The sequence below is a fragment of the Zootoca vivipara genome, chromosome 9 (assembly GCF_965207765.1).
Source record: "Zootoca vivipara chromosome 9, rZooViv2.hap1.1, whole genome shotgun sequence".
Lineage (NCBI taxonomy): Eukaryota > Metazoa > Chordata > Lepidosauria > Squamata > Lacertidae > Zootoca > Zootoca vivipara.
In genome coordinates, this window is record NC_142592.1 from 66,658,925 (window position 1) to 66,677,114 (window position 18,190).

General features: G+C 47.6%; 1 protein-coding gene and 1 long non-coding RNA gene across 5 annotated transcripts in view; one reads left to right on the plus strand and one right to left on the minus strand.

Annotated features, from left to right (window-relative positions):
• Positions 1–82: 82 nt before the first annotated feature.
• LOC118077442 (uncharacterized) overlaps positions 83–18,190 on the plus strand; it is a 32,676-nt gene continuing 14,568 nt past the window's right edge. For 3 of the 4 annotated variants that reach the window (XM_088651754.1, XM_088651753.1, XM_088651755.1), the window contains exons 1-5: positions 83–185; positions 10,773–10,958; positions 12,010–12,042; positions 13,809–13,919; positions 16,098–16,287. In XM_088651754.1, the coding sequence (XP_088507880.1) occupies positions 10,801–10,958; positions 12,010–12,042; positions 13,809–13,919; positions 16,098–16,287 (492 nt within the window). In that variant the 5' untranslated portion in view covers positions 83–185; positions 10,773–10,800. Of the gene's footprint in view, positions 186–10,772; positions 10,959–12,009; positions 12,047–13,808; positions 13,920–16,097; positions 16,288–18,190 lie in introns of those variants that run through there. The other variant, XM_060279228.2, reaches the window with a different exon arrangement.
• On the minus strand, positions 6,340–6,681 carry LOC148684677 (uncharacterized). The gene is made up of 2 exons (XR_015951704.1): positions 6,542–6,681; positions 6,340–6,426 (listed from the first exon to the last, which is right to left on the minus strand). It is a non-coding gene; the product is annotated as an uncharacterized LOC148684677 (long non-coding RNA).

Genomic DNA, 18,190 nt, shown 5'->3' on the forward strand with positions numbered 1-18,190 from the left:
CTCCGCCGGGGACGCGTGGCCGCCGCTCTTTGTGCAATGGACCTCGCGCTCGCCCAAGGGTGTTCTGGGAAGCGTAGTTCTCGCTGGGCAGGTTGCTATAAGCAAACCTAGGGACGGAGGAAGGAGGTTGGTCGCTAAGCCCCTGCAAAAAAAAAAAAAAGAGAGAGAGAGAGAGAGAGACCCAGGTAAATGGCCCTTTATTTTGGGGGGTTTTTTTCCTGCAAAAGGGCAAACTCTGGGGGAGTTTTGTGCTTTCTTTTCCTGTGCGCCCAAGCAGTACAAAGATATTACACAAACTTGTGGTTTAAGTTTGCAATGCTATTGGCTCTGCCTTGGGTTGTTGCTATTTTTGCAAACTCTGGGGGCTTTTTGTCCCATTATTTTGCATGCTCCAAAGCAGTGCAAAGATATTGCACAAACCTGTGGTTTAAGTTTACAATGCCATTGGCATTGCCCAAACTGCTTTGTGTTTTTTGGGTTTTTTTGTTGTTGTTGCAAACTCTGGGGGCTTTTCATCCCGTTATTTCGCGTGCACCAAACCAAAGCAAAGATTTTTTTGCACAAACTTTATTGGCACTAAAAGTTATCTAAGTGCTGCCTTCTATGAGGTTACAGCACTGAGAAGGTGGCCTACAATGAAGGAGATTTGGCTGACATGCCGTTCTTTTAACTACACTAGGGAATGGGAAAATCCCAGAATCGTAAGGAAGCGGCAGGTCTTGGAAGTACCCCCTTAAAGAAGGGCAGGCGAGAGGAGAGGAGTCCTTGTGCTGATAGGGCTGTTCATGGTTCAGAAGGGAGGGAGGATCACATCTGTGGAGCCACCACCCTAAAGGCCCTGCTGGTCCCTTTTGCCACCTGCCTAAGAGATTGTGCTAGGCGGCACTTGACTAGGGCCTCTGCAGTTCTTAATAACTGTCCAGGATCATACGGGCGATACTTTAGATCAGGCACGTCCCACTCCCAAGCAAGTGTGATCTAGGTAAAGGTAAAGGGACCCCTGACCATTAGGTCCAGTCGTGACCGACTCTGGGGTTGCGGCGCTCATCTCGCTTTATTGGCCAAGGGAGCTGGCGTACAGCTTCCAGGTCATGTGGCCAGCAGGCAAAGCCGCTTCTGGTGAACCAGAGTAGCGCACGGAAACGCTGTTTACCTTCCCGCCGAAGCGGAACCTATGTATCTACTTGCATTATGACGTGCTTTCGAACTGCTAGGTGGGCAGGAGCTGGGACCGGGCAACGGGAGCTCACCCCGTTGCGGGGATTCGAACCACCGACCTTCTGATCGGCAAGCCCTAGGCTCTGTGGTTTAACCCACAGCGCCACCCACGTCCCTAAGTGTGATCTACTCCCAGTATAAAAAAAAACCTGGCATTGATCTACCCATTGTTATTCCCAAGAGTTGTTGAGCTTTTTTTGGCAGGCAGAGCTCTTTTTTTTAGGGGGGGAGACACCAATGTTGTTGAGCTTTTTTCCCTTTCCCTTTTTTGGGGGGTGGGGTGGGAGGGGGCACGATCAACCCGCGATCGACCAGAGGCACCTCCACGATTGACCGGTAGATTGCGATCGACAGGCCTCCTTTAGATAAAGTGCCCCTAAACTATTTAAGATTTTAAATGTTTGCACCAGTGCCTTGAGGTGTGTTCAGAAATCCCCTGGTAACCAAATCTGGCACAATGTGCTTGGTCCTCAATAGCATCCACGCAGCTGTATTTTCCCCCCAGTTGAAAGTTTTCAAACAGTCTTCAGGGGGAGCCCTTGTGGAGAGTGTATGACAGTAGCACATCCATAACCGCTCCCTGCACCCCCCTCTGAGCGCTCAGGACTGATAGACTGGGAGATTTTTGCAGGCTCCCCTTTAGTCCAAACAGTTCTCAGTCACACAAGCGAGTGGGTCAGGGGGTTACTCCTGTGTAAAGTCACGGACTGCAAATCCTTTTCCATCAACAGCTGTCTTAAACTGTCCATTCTCAAGGGTGCTAATTGCCAGTCTAACAGTTTGGGGTGCTCACCCCATATTGCAAGGGGATGCACATCAGGGGAGCAACTTGCCAGTAAAGGATGATAAGCTCTGGATAGGTTGGAAGGCCCTCTGTCAGGAATTCATTTGCAGGGGGTTGGACTAGATGGTCCCTGGTGTCCCTTCCAACTCTGCAATTCTATAAAACTTGGGTGACGTAATTGGTTCTGCCTTGGTTTTTTTGTTTTTTGTTTTAAATGTATATGCTGTCAGAATATACCTGCTCAACAGTCAACATATAATTCCCAAATAAGCTCCTATTTAATGCAGACTCTATTTTATCTGCAAATATAGAAGCCAGTCGGCTGGAATAAGCAATCCAAAGACATCAACCGCAGCTGTTTCTATTGTGACTGGAAGCGCTAACGAGATTGAACCCAGGACAGCCAGCATACAGACAGGGCCGTCTTAAGCGCCCCTGGCGCCGTGGTGCGCCGGATCCCTCCGGTGCCCCCCCGCCCCGTTTCCCAGCACGGCGGGCGGACGCAGCGCGGCTGCCACAGGCGCTGCTGCGCAGCGGGCCGGCCAGCCAGCGGGCGGGCGCAGCTCGCGGCACCCCCCCTGGCAGGCTGGCGCCGTGGTGCCCTGCGCCACCCAGCCTGGCCGTAGGGCCGGCCCTGCATACAGAGCAAGCGCTCTGTTTTGCCCAGTTACAGCCTTTCCCAATTAGGAAGCCGCCTTATATGGAGTAGGACCCATGGCCCACCCACCTCCATATTGCCTGCACTGACTGGCAGCAGCTCTCCAGCATTTCAGGCTGGGTTCTCTCCCAGGGTACTGGGAACTGAACCTGGGACCTTGTGTACTCAAAGTGGATACTCTGCCTCTGAAGGCACGCTTGGACTGGCCAATATCGCAGGCACATTCCCGCCACGAACGGAGAACCAGGCAGTTCTGGTTGGACGATTTCCCCGCTTGCGACATTAAAGCACCTCACAGCCCATTGGTAAGGAACAAAGAACAAAGCTACCCTTTTGGAATGTTCCGGTGCGGCCAGGACTTGTTAAATGACCATTTCCCAGGTCAGAATGATTGATCTCTCGGCTTCTCCCTCACATTATTAACCTCCACAGTCTTGCTTTCCTTTCCCCCCTCACCACCTTCATGTCAAGGTGTCCCTCTCTTAACAAATGGGTTGCCATGGGCAGAGAGCCACACTGCTAATTGCTTCTTTTGAACTGCTTTTGAATCCCTCGCCCCTCTGTGGAATTAGAAGCAAGAATCCAGAAAGGCTGAGAGGAGGGCCTTTATTTTAGCAAGCGTTGGCACCTGTCGGGATCCCTTGAACCAGCCCAAAAGCACTTTTCTCTTCCCATGTCGTAATTGGCTCCAGCGGCACCGTTAGCCGGCAGACAGATGGACCTTGCAGCCTGTAGGATATTCCATGGCTGCTTGAACCCTCTTCGGATTCTGAGCTTCGAATCAGTCTGCGAAATTGCATCAACGCACCTGTATGTTATGCTCTAGGTCGGAGGCTTAGTTTGGTCAGAATCTAGTAAACACTTCCAGAGTTAATGCTAAATACATTAATAAATGAGCCAGCATAGCTACTAGAGGGCCGTGAAAAATGGTCTCCCGGGCTTTTCGGACTCCTCTATCCGTGTACTGTCTGAAACCAAAGGAATGCAATTGGTTGCCAGATGTGAAATAGGGTTGCCATATGTCAAAAAGTGAAAATCCAGACACAAAAGTTGTTGAGCTTATTTTGTAATAATAATATTTTGTAATAATAGTATTTATTTTAAAATATTAATATTAATAATAATAATAATAATAATATCAGTATGCGGATGATACCCAGCTCTACCTCTCTTTTAAATCAGAACCAGTGAAGGCGGTGAAGGTCCTGTGTGAGTGGAGGCGGTTGGAGGATGGATGGCGGCTAACAGATTGAGATTGAATCCTGACAAGACAGAAGTACTGTTTGTGGGGGACAGGAGGCGGGCGGGTATGGAGGACTCCCTGGTCCTGAATGGGGTAACTGTGCCCCTGAAAGACCAGGTGCGCAGCCTGGGAGTCATTTTGGACTCACAGCTGTCCATGGAGGCACAGGTCAACTCTGTGTCCAGGGCAGCTGTTTATCAGCTCCATCTGGTACGCAGGCTGAGACCCTACCTGCCCGCTGACTGTCTCTCCAGAGTGGTGCATGCTCTAGTTATCTTTCGCTTGGACTACTGCAATGCGCTCTACGTGGGGCTGCCTTTGAAGGTGACCCGGAAACTACAACTAATCCAGAATGCGGCAGCTAGACTGGTGACTGGGAGCGGCCGCCGAGACCACATAACACCGGTCTTGAAAGATCTACATTGGCTCCCAGTACATTTCTGAGCACAATTCAAAGTGTTGGTGCTGACTTTTAAAGCCCAATATGGCCTCTGTTCAGTATACCTGAAGGAGCGTCTCCACCCCCATTGTTCTACCTGGACACTGAGGTCCAGCACCGAGGGCCTTCTGCCGGTTCCCTCATTGCAAGAAGCCAAGTTACAGGGAACCAGGAAGAGGCCCTTCTCGGTAGTGGCACCCGCCCTGTGGAATGCCCTCCCACCAGAGGTCAAAGAGAACAAAAATTACCAGACCTTTAGAAGGCACCTCAAGGCAGCCCTGTTTAGGGAAGCTTTTAATGTTTGATGGATTTCTGTATTTTAATATTTTGTTGGAAGCCGCCCAGAGTGGCTGGGGGATCCCAGCCAGATGGTCAGGGTATAAATAAATTATTATTATTATTATTATTATTATTATTATTATTATTATTATTACACCACTTATCTGGCTGGATTTCCCCAGCCACTCTGAGCGGCTCCCAGCAGAATTAAAAGCACGATAAACCAACAAATTAAAAGCACGATAAACCAACAGCATCTTAAAAAGCAGAGACATCACCTTGCCGACAAAGGTCCGTATAGTTAAAGCTATGGTTTTCCCAGTAGTGATGTATGGAAGTGAGAGCTGGACCATAAAGAAGGCTGATCGCCGAAGAATTGATGCTTTTGAATTATGGTGCTGGAGGAGACTCTTGAGAGTCCCATGGACTGCTAGAAGATCAAACCTATCCATTCTTAAGGAAATCAGCCCTGAGTGCTCACTGGAAGGATAGATCGTGAAGCTGAGGCTCCAATACTTTGGCCACCTCATGAGAAGAGAAGAATCCTTGGAAAAGACTCTGATGTTGGGAAAGATTGAGGGCACTAGGAGAAGGGGACGACAGAGGACGAGATGCTTGGACAGTGTTCTCGAAGCTACGAACATGAGTTTGACCAAACTACGGGAGGCAGTGCAAGACAGGAGTGCCTGGCGTGCTATGGTCCATGGGGTCACGAAGAGTCGGACACGACTAAACGACTAAACAACAACAACAAACCAACAAACATTAAAAACTTCCCTAAACACTTTGGCAAAGTTGTTGAGGGTTGTTGGGATTTGGGGGGGGGCAAAGTTGTACAACTTTTTTTTTGCAAAATCTCCCCCCCCCAAAAAAAGTTTTAGAACTGATTTTTTAGGAAATTCGCCCCAAAAAATCCACTCTTCCAATATGGACTGCCATAGGCCTGGATTTTCCTGGACATTTTAACTGTATTCTGAAAATCCCATCCGGATGCTATTTTGGGCGGACAAATCCCAAATATGGTCAGGAAATTCTGGACATATGTCCGCCCTAAAATACATTGGCATTGTTTTCAGCTCTCCTGCCCCACTGTGAATGCCAGTTGCTGGAAACCATGTTCTGCTCGGTGGTTTCCCACTTCTGGAAGAGGATTCTGGACAGAATGGGCCATTGGCCTGATCCTGTCTACCCTTGAGCCTTCAACTTCTTAGTACAGCCTCTCTAGGTTCCCTTTAGCCCAGGGGTCAGCAGACTTTTTCAGCAGGAGGCCGGTCCACTGTCCTTCAGACCTTGTGGGGGGCCGGACTATATTTTGGAACAAAAAAATTAACAAATTCCTATGCCCCACAAATAACCAAGAGATGCATTTTAAAGAAAAGCATACATTCTACTCGTGTAAAAACACCACGCAGGCCCCACAAATAACCCAGAAATGCATTTTTTTTAAAAAAGGACACATTCTACTCATGTAAAAACACTCTGATTCCCAGACGATCAGCGGGCCGGATTGAGAAGGCAATTGGGCTGCATCCGGCCCCCGGGCCTTAGTTTGCCTACCCATGCTTTAGCCTCGTGCCAAACTTGTCATGTTGTCAGCAGGATACAGTGGGCCACCAAGCCTGCCCTACTGCAAACCCCTCGAGGTGCCCAAGTGCTCAATTGAGCTATACACTTACGTAACTGACTATAATAGGAATATTCAGAAACTTGTACAAAACTAGGTTCAAAAAATTATTTCATTCAAATGAGAACAACATACATCAACAAGCGAAGGCACATCCCCAAACTTAAAGTGCTGATAAGGACTCAGTCCAAAATTTCACTGTATCTGAAGAAGTGTGCATGCACACGAAAGCTCATACCAAAATAAAAACTTAGTTGGTCTTTAAGGTGCTACTGAAGGAATTTTTTTTATTTTACTTCAGTCCAAAATGAATGAGATAGTCAAAGAGTACCACAAGAGGAGGTGTGCAGCAGGTGTAGAGAAAACACTAATGGGTCCAATTGGCAAACGGGCATGGCAAGCCAAAGTCCATGAGGTGGCAGCAGTACATTCAATTGGTGCCAAGTGCAGCAAAAAACAATGTCCATAAACAAGACAACGTTCCCGGGTACGTCCCTTGTTTCGCCCTGGTCAGGCTTCCTCAGTACTGGTAGCTAAATATCATAAAGGAATACCAACAAGACATCATAGAAAAATGATTATACAGAGTCAAATTCAGTAATAATAATAATAATAAGAGATACTCTTCCAGATGTGAGTACATACCTTGCAAAGATAGATTAACATAAATTCAAAGCTCTAAAGTGAAATGCCAAATGATGTTCCTGTGGCTAGAGGGAACACAAGCTGAATATAAGGATCTAACTATAGATAAGCAGGTGTGGTCAATCAAAGGAGACAATCATAAATTCTTAAAGAGACAATCCATGGAAAAAACAAGGCTTAATGAGCCAACGAAGGTTTGTGTTGTAGTCTTGCAAGTGCTCAATTGTGCAAGGATCCTCGCATCGGTCCCAACCCACATTTCACTCTGGTGCCAGGCCTCTCATAATTCCGCTGCTCCATACAGCGCCTGGCACGGTTCACATGCCAAGGGACCAATAAAGTTTCCCTCGTTTTTGAACTGGAGGCTTAGGTCCCCCTGCTTCCACGGGCAGCCAACTGCTTGAACCCCCTCGACGTAACGCCTTTGAGGGATGTTTGAGATTAAAGGCTGTTCCTCTCTTCTTTCCCACTTCGGGGAACCCTAAAGCTGTGGCAATGTACGGCGGTTACCGGTATTTCCTTTGTTTTAGCATTAATAGTACAGCACTTAAACCTCCCCGGAGGCATTTCGGTCTGATACGTCTGAAGTGAAAGATCACAGGCGAGGTGGTGAACTTTTGCTAGGCAGGCGTCGGAGCATTCATGTTCAATTACCTACTGCATGTTTCAAAATCCTTTCCCTTCGCTGGGCCTGAAAGCGGGGCGGTTTCTGCGGCATGGCAGGCCGATCCCCCCCTCTCCCGGGTCTTCCTGACCCCCGCCAAGGTTTAATTTGCAAGAGGTGCACCTCGGCTTCAAGTCAGGGCTTCATAACAGGGTTTTGAGCACAAATTCATTGAATTTTCAACCCAGCGAAGAATTTAGAGCCTAGAGGTTCTTTTTTCAAAAAATGAAGATTTTATTGATACATCAGAACAACAACAAAACGGAAAAACTAAACAAAAACAATATACAGCAATAATAAGAAATAAAAAATTAGATAATTAAGATAAAAGTTACAACCAACGAAACTTAAACATTTATACCACATAAATATAAATAACATAAAGTTTTGACTTCCTTCACCCTGTTATCAGCTTTTTAATTTATTTCTTTTCAACTGTTTGTGAATTATTGTTATGATTGTCTCACATACATAACCTAAGAATCATAAACCATCTTGCAGAAATTAATCAAAACAAGTCCAGATTTTCACTTGGGGATACTGTTTTTTAAAGTAATCTTTACACTTTTTCCATTCTGTTCTGAACTTTTGTTTAGGTTGCAGACCCTAGAGGTTCTTTTGTGGCAACGGGGAGGAATCTGAGGGCAAGGTTTTCCTATCAGCCCTCGGGGTGTCTCCAATGGGTCCCCAAAACACACAGAACTCACCCGCCCCCATGAATCAGTGTTTTCTTTTTCTTTTTTTCTAAAAAATTCTATTATTTCAGCATCCAACAACGTCATACAAATGCAGGACGAAATATCCCACCCGAACCCAAAAACTGGCGCTTAGACAATGCACACAAAATAACAACTAGATAAACATACGTTCTTATCCCAAACTATTATCTGTAGAAGGTGATAAGCAGTTTGCAGTTAACCAGAAGGTTTCATAATGTATGGGAAGCCCTCTGTTTTCGTAATAAAACTGTGCCACTCAGTTGCAAATGCGTTTGATTGCTTCAGATATAGTTATATAGATACTATACAATACAACTATGGCAACCTCAAACTCTGGAAAACCTTGCCCTCAGATTCCTCCCCGTTGCCCCGTTGCCACAAAAAAGCTATGGTTTTCCCAGTAGTGATGTATGGAAGTGAGAGCTGGACCATAAAGAAGGCTGATCGCCGAAGAATTGATGCTTTTGAATTATGGTGCTGGAGGAGACTCTTGAGAGTCCCATGGACTGCAAGAAGATCAAACCTATCCATTCTGAAGGAAATCAGCCCTGGGTGCTCACTGGAAGGACAGATCCTGTAGCTGAGGCTCCAATACTTTGGCCACCTCATGAGAAGAGAAGACTCCCTGGAGAAGACCCTGATGTTGGGAAAGATGGGGGGCAGAAGGAGAAGGGGACGACAGAGGATGAGATGGTTGGACAGTGTTCTCAAAGCTACGAACATGAGTTTGACCAAACTGCGGGAGGCAGTGGAAAACAGGAGTGCCTGGCTTGCTCTGGTCCATGGGGTCACGAAGAGTCGGACACGACTAAACGACTAAACAACAACAACAATACAATACAACACTGAAATGTTTAAATGCTTCTTTGATTGTCTTTTACTCTTCCTGCCTCACTTCCATCCTCTCCTGTCACACCAGTGTGGGCTTCGCCACACCCTTTGAGAACCACTGATCTAAAGGAACACCCTTTCCCGTAAGGAATCTTTTAATCCCGAAATGCCCAGTGACTTTGGGCTCTCAGGAATGTCATTTGTCAAGCAGCTGTGTCCCGGACCTGATCCTGCACTCTCAATAATGATAATGATAATAATAATTTATTATTTATACCCTGCCCATCTGGCTGGGTTCCCCCAGCCACTCTGGGCGGCTTCCAACAAAACATTAAAATACAGAAATCCAGCAAACATTAAAAGCTTCCCTAAACAGGGCTGCCTTGAGATGCCTTCTAAAGGTCTGGTAATTGTTGTTCTCTGTGATCTCTGGTGGGAGGGCGATCCCACAGGGTGGGTGCCACTACCGAGAAGGCCCTCTGCCTGGTTCCCCATAGCTTGGCTTCTCGTAGCGAGGGAACCGGCCGAAGGCCCTCGGCGCTGGACCTCAGTGTCCGGGTAGAATGATGGGGGTGGAGACGCTCCTTCATCAGAGGGGGCTCAACTGCTCCAATGGAGTCCACCGGGGGCTCACCCAGACTGGGACCCAACCCAAAGGCCCCTCAACAGCTTCCTCCAGAGGTCAGTTCCGGGGCTACGCCCCAGATGCTGAGGGTCTCCAGGGCTGGTGATGGGGGACTGTGCCTGTTCCCGCAAGTCTTCGGTCAATGGGAGGTCCTGCAAGGAGTTGGGGTCTGGCTTCAAGTCAGGGCTGAGTGGGATAGTTGCAATCTCTTCTGCTTTTCCGTGGCTGATCATCAAGATGGCTAGAGGCTGCCTCTGAAGACCGGTTCAGAAACTTCAGTTAGTGCAGAATTCAGCAGCCAGTTTGTGCACCAGAGCAAAATGGTTTGAGCATATTACACCGATCCTGGTCCAACTGCACTGGCTATCAATTAGTTTCCGGGCCCAATTCAAAGTGCTGGTTTTGACCTATAAAGCCTTAAACAGCTCAGGACCGCAATACCTCAAGGTATTCATATATTCCTTCCATATGAACCTACCTGGATCCTGAGATCATCTTCCAAGGCCCTTCTTTGTGTGCCGCCTCCTCGAGAGGTCCGGAGGATGGCAACACAAGAACAGGGCCTTTCCTGCAGTGGCTCCGCGTCTGTAGAATGCTCTCCCCAGGCAGGGCCGTCTTTAGCATATACGCCACCAGGGTGCAAAGATCCTCCGCCCAGCGCCCCCCAGGAGGAGAAGCCAAAGTTGTTGACCTTTTGGGGGGGAGGGCGAACTCAAAGTTGTTGAGCTTTTTTGGCGGGGGGAATCGCTCACCTGTAACAATGACGCAGCGGAAAAAACTGTGGAGTAACGGAAGAGGGGGGCTTTTCACTGCCGCCGATCAAGAGGAATTGGCGAAATCAGTGCCCCTTACACTCCCGGGTAAAGACAGTCCTGTCCCCAGGGTCATGGGTTCGAGCCCCAATTGGGCAAAAAAATCCTGCATTGCAGAGGGTTGGTCTAGATGATTCACATGGACCCTTCCAACTCTACAATTCTATGATTCTATTCTTACTGGGCTTAGGAAGACAGACAGAGAGATGTCTTTTTCCTCCTTTCTTAAAGGAGCTTGCTCTCCAGTATTTCTCAAGAGATGAACCGTCAGTATGTTGAAGACCGGATTGTGGAAGTGGACCTTCTTCCATTCACCTGGACCGTGGAAACACCTGGGCCTCATTACGCTCTCTGTTTGAAGATGTTGCGGCTTAAGCAGTTAGCGTTCAACTTTGAATTTGGATCTATAGATCCCAGGTAAAGGACCCAGCGCCTTGCTGCATGGTGTGGGGGGCAGGGGAACATAGATATGTAATACATTTTCAAACATTTGTTAGCCGTGTTAACACGATGTTTTTATGGGCAGGCTTAAAATGTCGATATTTTTATTTTATTTATTAAATCTACATGCCACCCTTCATCATAAGAACTCAGAGCAGTTCACAATTCGCCTGCCCTGTGGAACACCCTCAAGGAAATAAACATCTATCTGACTTTTAGAAGACATCCGAAGGCAGGCCGTTTTTTCATGTTTGAGGTTTTTTTTTTGAGGGGTGTCTTAATAATCTGTTAAGGGATTAAGGGTTTGCCGATTGGAAGGTCGGTGGTTCGGATACCCGCGACAGGGTGAGCTCCCGTTCCTCGGTCCCTGCTCCTGCCAACCTAGCAGTTCGAAAGCACACCAAAGTGCAAGTAGATAAATAGGTACCGCTCCGGCGGGAAGGTAAACGGCATTTCCGTGGGCTGCTCTGGTTTCGCCAGAAGCGGCTTAGTCATGCTGGCCACATGACCGGGAAAAACTGCAAACAAACGCCGGCTCCCTCGGCCTGTAAAGCGAGATGAGCGCCGCAACCCCAGAGTCGTTTGCGGCTGGACTTAACTGTCAGGGGTCCTTTACCTTTTAATATTCTGATGGAAGTTGCCCAGAGTGGCGGGAGCAACCCAGTCAGATTGGCGTCATATACCGGTAGATAAAATTATTATAATTACTAATATTATCATCACAACCATCTTATGTTAGCATTCCGAGGCAGCATCTCTCCCAAACTCAACTCACAATATCAGAAGTTTTATTTTCAATTCCTAATTATTCCTAGCATGGATTTTGCCTTTCTTCAGAGCTGTTGCATGCTGGGCTGACAATTTCATCGATCTTTGCAGCTGCTTAAAGTTAGGATGTTTTGTCCCAGGGTGCATCGCTTCACACTTGTTGACACTGAAATCACATTTTCGCTTTTAATGTCTGTTCACCCACTCCTGGACAAAGGAGCACATGGATGCTTAAAGTTGTTCTTTCTTTCTGTTCCAGGCAATCATTTCCAAAGACAGAATTTCCTGAACGGTAGGTAAGAAATGCAAGATAATGCTTATAAATTTCTTCGCTTGATCTCACCATACCTACCAAGTTCCTGTGGGAGAAATAAGGGACCGGACCGGAAGTAGCAGACCGGAAGTAGCACTGCCGCCATTTTGGAACTGGGCGGAGCATGCTCAGAAGCGACTTTTGATGCTGCTCCGCCCAGTTCCAAAATGGCTGCCGCGCCAGAATAAACCGGGGGAAAACAAAAAAATCCGTTTTTTCAGCTGAGAACAGCTAGAAAAACGGGGGTTTCCCGGGGAATACGGGAGACTTGGCAGCTATGGATCTGACTGAGCATTGAACCAGTGCTTGCTTTGAGAATTTGTACTGGAGTGATCCCAATGGGTCTCCTTGGAGTTTTCTAAAATGGGATGCAAAGGCACCTTTCTCAGAGGCCATGACCACACTTACCTTTCCTCCAATCTTTCCAGGTCCACACTGGAGAGCCAGTGTGGTGTAGTGGTTAAGAGTGGTAGACTCGTAATCTGGGGAACCGGGTTCGTGTCTCCGCTCCTCCACATGCAGCTGCTGGGTAACCTCGGGCTAGTCACACTTCTCTGAAGTCTCTCAGCTTCACTCACCTCATGTTGTGGGAGAGGAAGGGAAAGGAGAATGTTAGCTGCTTTGAGACTCCTTAGGGTAGTGATAAAGCGGGATATCAAATCCCAACTCTTCTTCTTTAAAGCTCCATGTCCGAGTGTCCTTGCTTTTGCTCCAGAACTTTCCCCATGAAACCTACTCTTATAGCGTTCAATCTCCCAAAGCGACTTGGAGAAATCCACATATCTTTGAGAAGACATTTCCTGCCTTCAGGCTCACAGTATGAGACACACAGCACAAAAGGAAAAGAGACTGGGAGGGAGGAGGGAGGAAAGCAAGCCCATTCACTAATTCTTAGTTAACTCTAAATGCATTTTGATACCTTTTTGTTGTTGTTGAGAAAAGAACTTCACGGCAGCCTTCAGAGAAGTGCAAAATCCAGGTGGATAGCTACATTCTACATTAATCCAGGTGGTGTTGATCAGGCCAGTCCATACCAAACTACAAGAAAGAAGATTCCACCTAAACATTAGAAAGAACTTCCTGACAGTAAGAGCTGTTCGGCAGTGGAATTTGCTACCAAGGAGTGTGGTGGAGTCTCCTTCTTTGGAGGTCTTTAAGCAGAGGCTTGGCAGGCATATGTCAAGAATGCTTTGATGGTGTTTCCTGCTCGGCAGGGGGTTGGACTGGATGGCCCTTGTGGTCTCTTCCAACTCTACGATTCTATGATTCTACTGTGATTTTGCAAAGACCAAATGCCTCAAATATTCCTAAGTTCAACTAGATTCAAGTTTGTCTCTTTGTTCTCAGCTCCCCCCCCCCCTCTTGTTATTCTGCCTTTTTGATGGATTGCCACGCTCAACATGCCTATTTGCCGTTTCTGGAACCACATTGCTGCAAGTTTGTCTTGCTACTTGTCCAAAACTGGGGAGGGTGGCCTTTCATTTTATTAAATAAACAAAAAATCCTAAAGAAAACTAATACAATATTTTTATTTTAAAAAATCAGACAAATGGTGGGGTATTATACAACAAAAGGACATCATTAGCTTGATGCAAAAAAGAAAAGAAAAAAGGAATTGTGATAATTATTGCTTTGGGGGATAGGAGGAAGGAGAGTTTTGAAATAGTTTTGATTTTTCTTTCTTTCTCTCTCTCTCTCTCTCTCTCTCTCCCCCTCTCCTTCCCACTCCCTGCGTCATTCCTCAGGATTGTTAAGCTTGACGTCTCTTTAAATGAACTCCAAGAGATTCCACCCGAAGCTCTTTTCCCGTTTGAGAATTTGGCCGAGCTGGACCTGTCGCTGAATGCTTTAAGCACGTGAGTGCGACTTGATGGATGGAGTTTGTGGTGGTGGGGGGGTGTTTGTGTGGAGAAATTTAATGCCTTTGCAGAAGAGAGAGAGGGGGGCAATTTGGGCCTTGCCCTTGAGCAAGAGCAATTCTCAGCAGGGTGTAGCAGCGTTAAGAGTTTTATCCTCTTTGCTGGTATCTCATACAAAGGTGCCTTAGATCAGGGGTAGGCAACCTAAGGCCCGGGGGCCAGATGTGGCCCAATAAACCTTCTCAATCCGGCCCACGGACGGTCCGGGAATCAGCGTGTTTTTACATGAGTAGAATGTGTGCTTTTCTTTAAAATGCATCTCTGGGTTATTTGTAGGGCATAGGAATTCGTTCATTTCCCCCCCAAAAATATAGTCCGCCCCCCCCCCAAAGGTCTGAGGGACGGTGGACCGGCCCACGCCTGAAAAAGGTTGCTGACCCCTGCCTTAGATGAAGCCATATCAGGGGCTCATACTCTCCAACATTTCTCAGATGAAATTAGGGAAGTCCTACCATGCCCTCCATGGGACGCTGTTGGCGTTGTGGTCTAAACCACAGAGCCTAGGGCTTGCCGAACAGAAGGTTGGCGGTTCGAAACCCCATGACAGGGTGAGCTCCCGTTGTTCGGTCCCAGCTCCTGCCAACCTAGCAGTTCGAAAGCGCGTCAAAGTGCAAGTAGATAAATAGGTACCGCTTCGGTAGGAAGGTAAACGGTGTTTCCATGTGCTGCTCTGGTTTCGCCAGAAGCGGCTTTGTCATGCTGGCCACATGACCCGGAAAAACTGTCTGCGGACAAACGCCGGCTCCCTCGGCAAATAAAGCGAGATGAGCGCCACAACCCCAGAGTCGTTCGCGGCTGGACTTAACTGTCAGGGGTCCTTTACTATACTTTACCATGCCCTCCAACATTTCTCCAATGAAAACAGAAACACCCTATTCAATAATAATAATAATAATAATAATAATAATAACAACAACAACAACAATAATTAATGTTCTTTATGTCCCAACCATCTGACTGGGTTGCCCCAGCCACTCTGGGCAGCTTGTAACATATATAAAAACATAATAAAACATTAAACATTAAAAAAACACTTCTATATACAGGGCTGCCTTCAGATGTCTTTTAAAGGTTGTATAGTTACTTATCTCCTTTGCTCAGGGATTGCATAACTCCATACCCTCCAACATTTCTCCGATGAAAACAGCGACGTCCTAAGGAAAAGTGGGGCATTCCGGGGTCAAATCAGAAACCGGGATGGCTTCTGTAAGTCCAGGACTATCCCTGGAGAATAGGGACTTGGAGGGTCTGTGGGCTCAACATCTCTTTCCCTGTCCAGCGGGTGGCAGGTCTCCAGGGTGGCAGGCTGTAGGTCTCTGAAAACCTTTAAACTGGAGATCCCACAGATCAAAACTGGGACCCGGAACGTAGTAGGGATGACCCAAAATATCATCACCTCCATTAGTTTTGCAACCCCAATTTAAAGGTGGCGAAACTGACGGAAGGGACATTTGGGGCAATCTCAAAAGCCCAGGGTTGATTGCAAGGTTGGGCAGTGTCACAGATGAGGTGGCTACTCCTCAAGTAAGCACGCTTGCACATCGTCTGGATTTTCAGAGTTTTATTGTGCATGCTATTTACAGTGCAAAGACGTCTCCCGCCATGTCTGCTCCGTGTGCAAGAGAACCCTGCAATGGCTTCTGGCTTAAGAGCCTGCCATCACTCCTAGCCATTGGCCATGCTGCCTGGGGCTGATGGGAGTTGTAGTCCAGCAATACCTGAAGAGCAGTAAGTCCGGGAAGGCTGATGTAGACACTACTGGTCTAGCTTAGGAACCTGCAATCCTCCGTTTATTCCTGGACTACAACTCCCACCATCCCTGACCACTGGGGTTGATGGGAGTTTAAATCCGACAACATCCAGAGGGCCTCGCAGGCTCTCCACTCCAGATATACCTCATTTCTTTAAAAAAAAAACAACCAAAAGGATTTGGGATCAATTAAGAAACAGCCGCCACCACCAAATGTTTTGAAGATGGATGGGAGCAGAATAGGGGTTTATCTACATCCCAAGTGGGAGGGGGGGGCGCCTTCTCCTGTCTTTGAGGTCTCAACAGCGAAACACCTCCTGAATAACACATTGGCAACCTTTTTTCGCTTTTATCTGGGGTTGCAGCATGAGAGGGATGGGCTCCCTCTCCAACCTTGTGGTCCTTAACCTTAGTTACAACGCGCTTGGAGAGGTGATGGAGCTGGAAAACTGCCCCCGCCTGTCCGTCTTGCATATGTCCCACAACCGCTTGAGAAGCCTCATGGAGATCCCTCTCTTGTGTAACCTGACACGGCTAAATTTGTCTTCGAATCAGGTATTTTTTTCGGGGGGAGGGGGGCTGCTCAGGATCTCGAAAGTGGGTTAATGGATTGAGGTTAAATCCTTACAAGTCAGAAGTACTGTTTTGGGGGGACAGGGGGCGGGCTGGTGTGGGGGACTCCCTGGTCCTGAATGGGGTAACTGTGCCCCTGAAGGACCAGGTGCGCAGCCTGGGAGTCATTTTGGACTCACAGCTGTCCATGGAGGTGCCGGTCAATTCTGTGTCCAGGGAAGCTGTTTATCAGCTCCATCTGGTACGCAGGCTGAGACCCTACCTGCTCGCGGACTGTCTCGCCAGAGTGGTGCATGTTCTAGTTATCTCTCGCTTGGACTACTGCAATGCACTCTACGTGGGGCAGCCTTTGAAGGTGACTCCGAAACTACAACTAACCCAGAATGTGGCAGCTAGACTGGTGACTGGGGGCGGCCACTGAGACCATATAACATAACACCAGACCTGAAAGACCTACATTGGCTCCCAGTACGTTTCTGAGCACAATTCAAAGTGTTGGTGTTGACCTGAAGGAGTGTCTCCACCCCCACTGAGGTCCAGCGCCGAGATCCTTCTGGCGGTTCCCTCACTGCGAGAAGCAAAGCTACAGGGAACCAGGCAGAAGGCCTTCTCGGTAGTGGCGCCCACCCTGTGGAACACCCTCCCATCAGAAGTCAAAGAGATAAATAACTACCTGACATTTAGAAGACATCTGAAGGCAGTCCTGTTCAGGGAGGTTTTTTTTAATGTGTGACATTTTAATGTATTTTAAATCTTTGTTGGAAGCCGCCCAGAGTGGCTGGGTACAAATAATAAATTATTATTATTATGGGTGGCTCTCAGGAGCTGGGTGGGGGGTGGGGTAGGGAGTTTGTTGCCCTCAATACTTTATTGGACTCCAGCTTCCATTAGCTGCAGCCAGGATAGCCAATAGCCCAATGCGCAGGGAGTTATGGTCGAATAACACATCCAGGCCCCTGTCTCAGATTTAGAGCATCCGTATCACGGCTTGGAGAGTGAGTTTTTCTAAAAAGAAGAAGTGGGAAGGGATCAAGCCTGTCTCCTAACAGGTTCAGATAGTCCGTATTCACGTCAGGAATGAAGAAGACGCTTGACGGATAATGAACAACAGACCTTCTCAAGCTTTAAGCACTGATAGATTCCGTACCTCTGCTCTGCTGTTCATCTAAGGGTGCTAAATGGATCCCAAACTTTTGCAAAGCCGTTCTGTTTGCATCAGCTTTGGTCTTGCTTTGTGGTGCTCTGGAGAGAATAGTAATATTTATTATTTATACCCCAGCTACTCTGGGTGTCTCCCAACAGAATATTAAAAACACAATAAAAGATCAAACATTACAAACTTCCCCAAACAGGTGTCTTTTAAAAGTCAGGTGGTTGTTTATTTCCTTGACATTTGATGGGAGTGCGTGCCACAGGGTGGGCGCCACCACCGAGAAGGCCCTCAGCCTGGCTCCCTGTAACCTCGCTTCTCACAGGGAGGGAACCACCAGAAGGCCCTCGGAGCTGAACCTCAGTGTCCGGGCTGAACGATGGGGGTGGAGACGCTCCTCCAGGTATACTGGGCCAAGGCCATTCATGGCTTTCAAGGTCAGCACCAACAATTTGAATTGTGCTCGGAAACGTACTGGGAGCCAATGCAGGTCTTTCGGGACTGGTGTTATATGGTCTTATAGGTCAACCAAGATCTCAGTCTCTCTTAAATGTGCTGTCCCTTGTGACAGGTTGGGTCCTGCCCGGGTCTAGATTCTTTCTGGACAAATTCTGGAAGGGCAGCTCTGATTGTAGAAGTAAAAGGAAAGGGAAAAAAACCTAGCAGAAAACAAAGCACCTTGTGGTCCCCAATCAATATATAAAAACAAACAAACAAAAAACAAACAACAAAAAC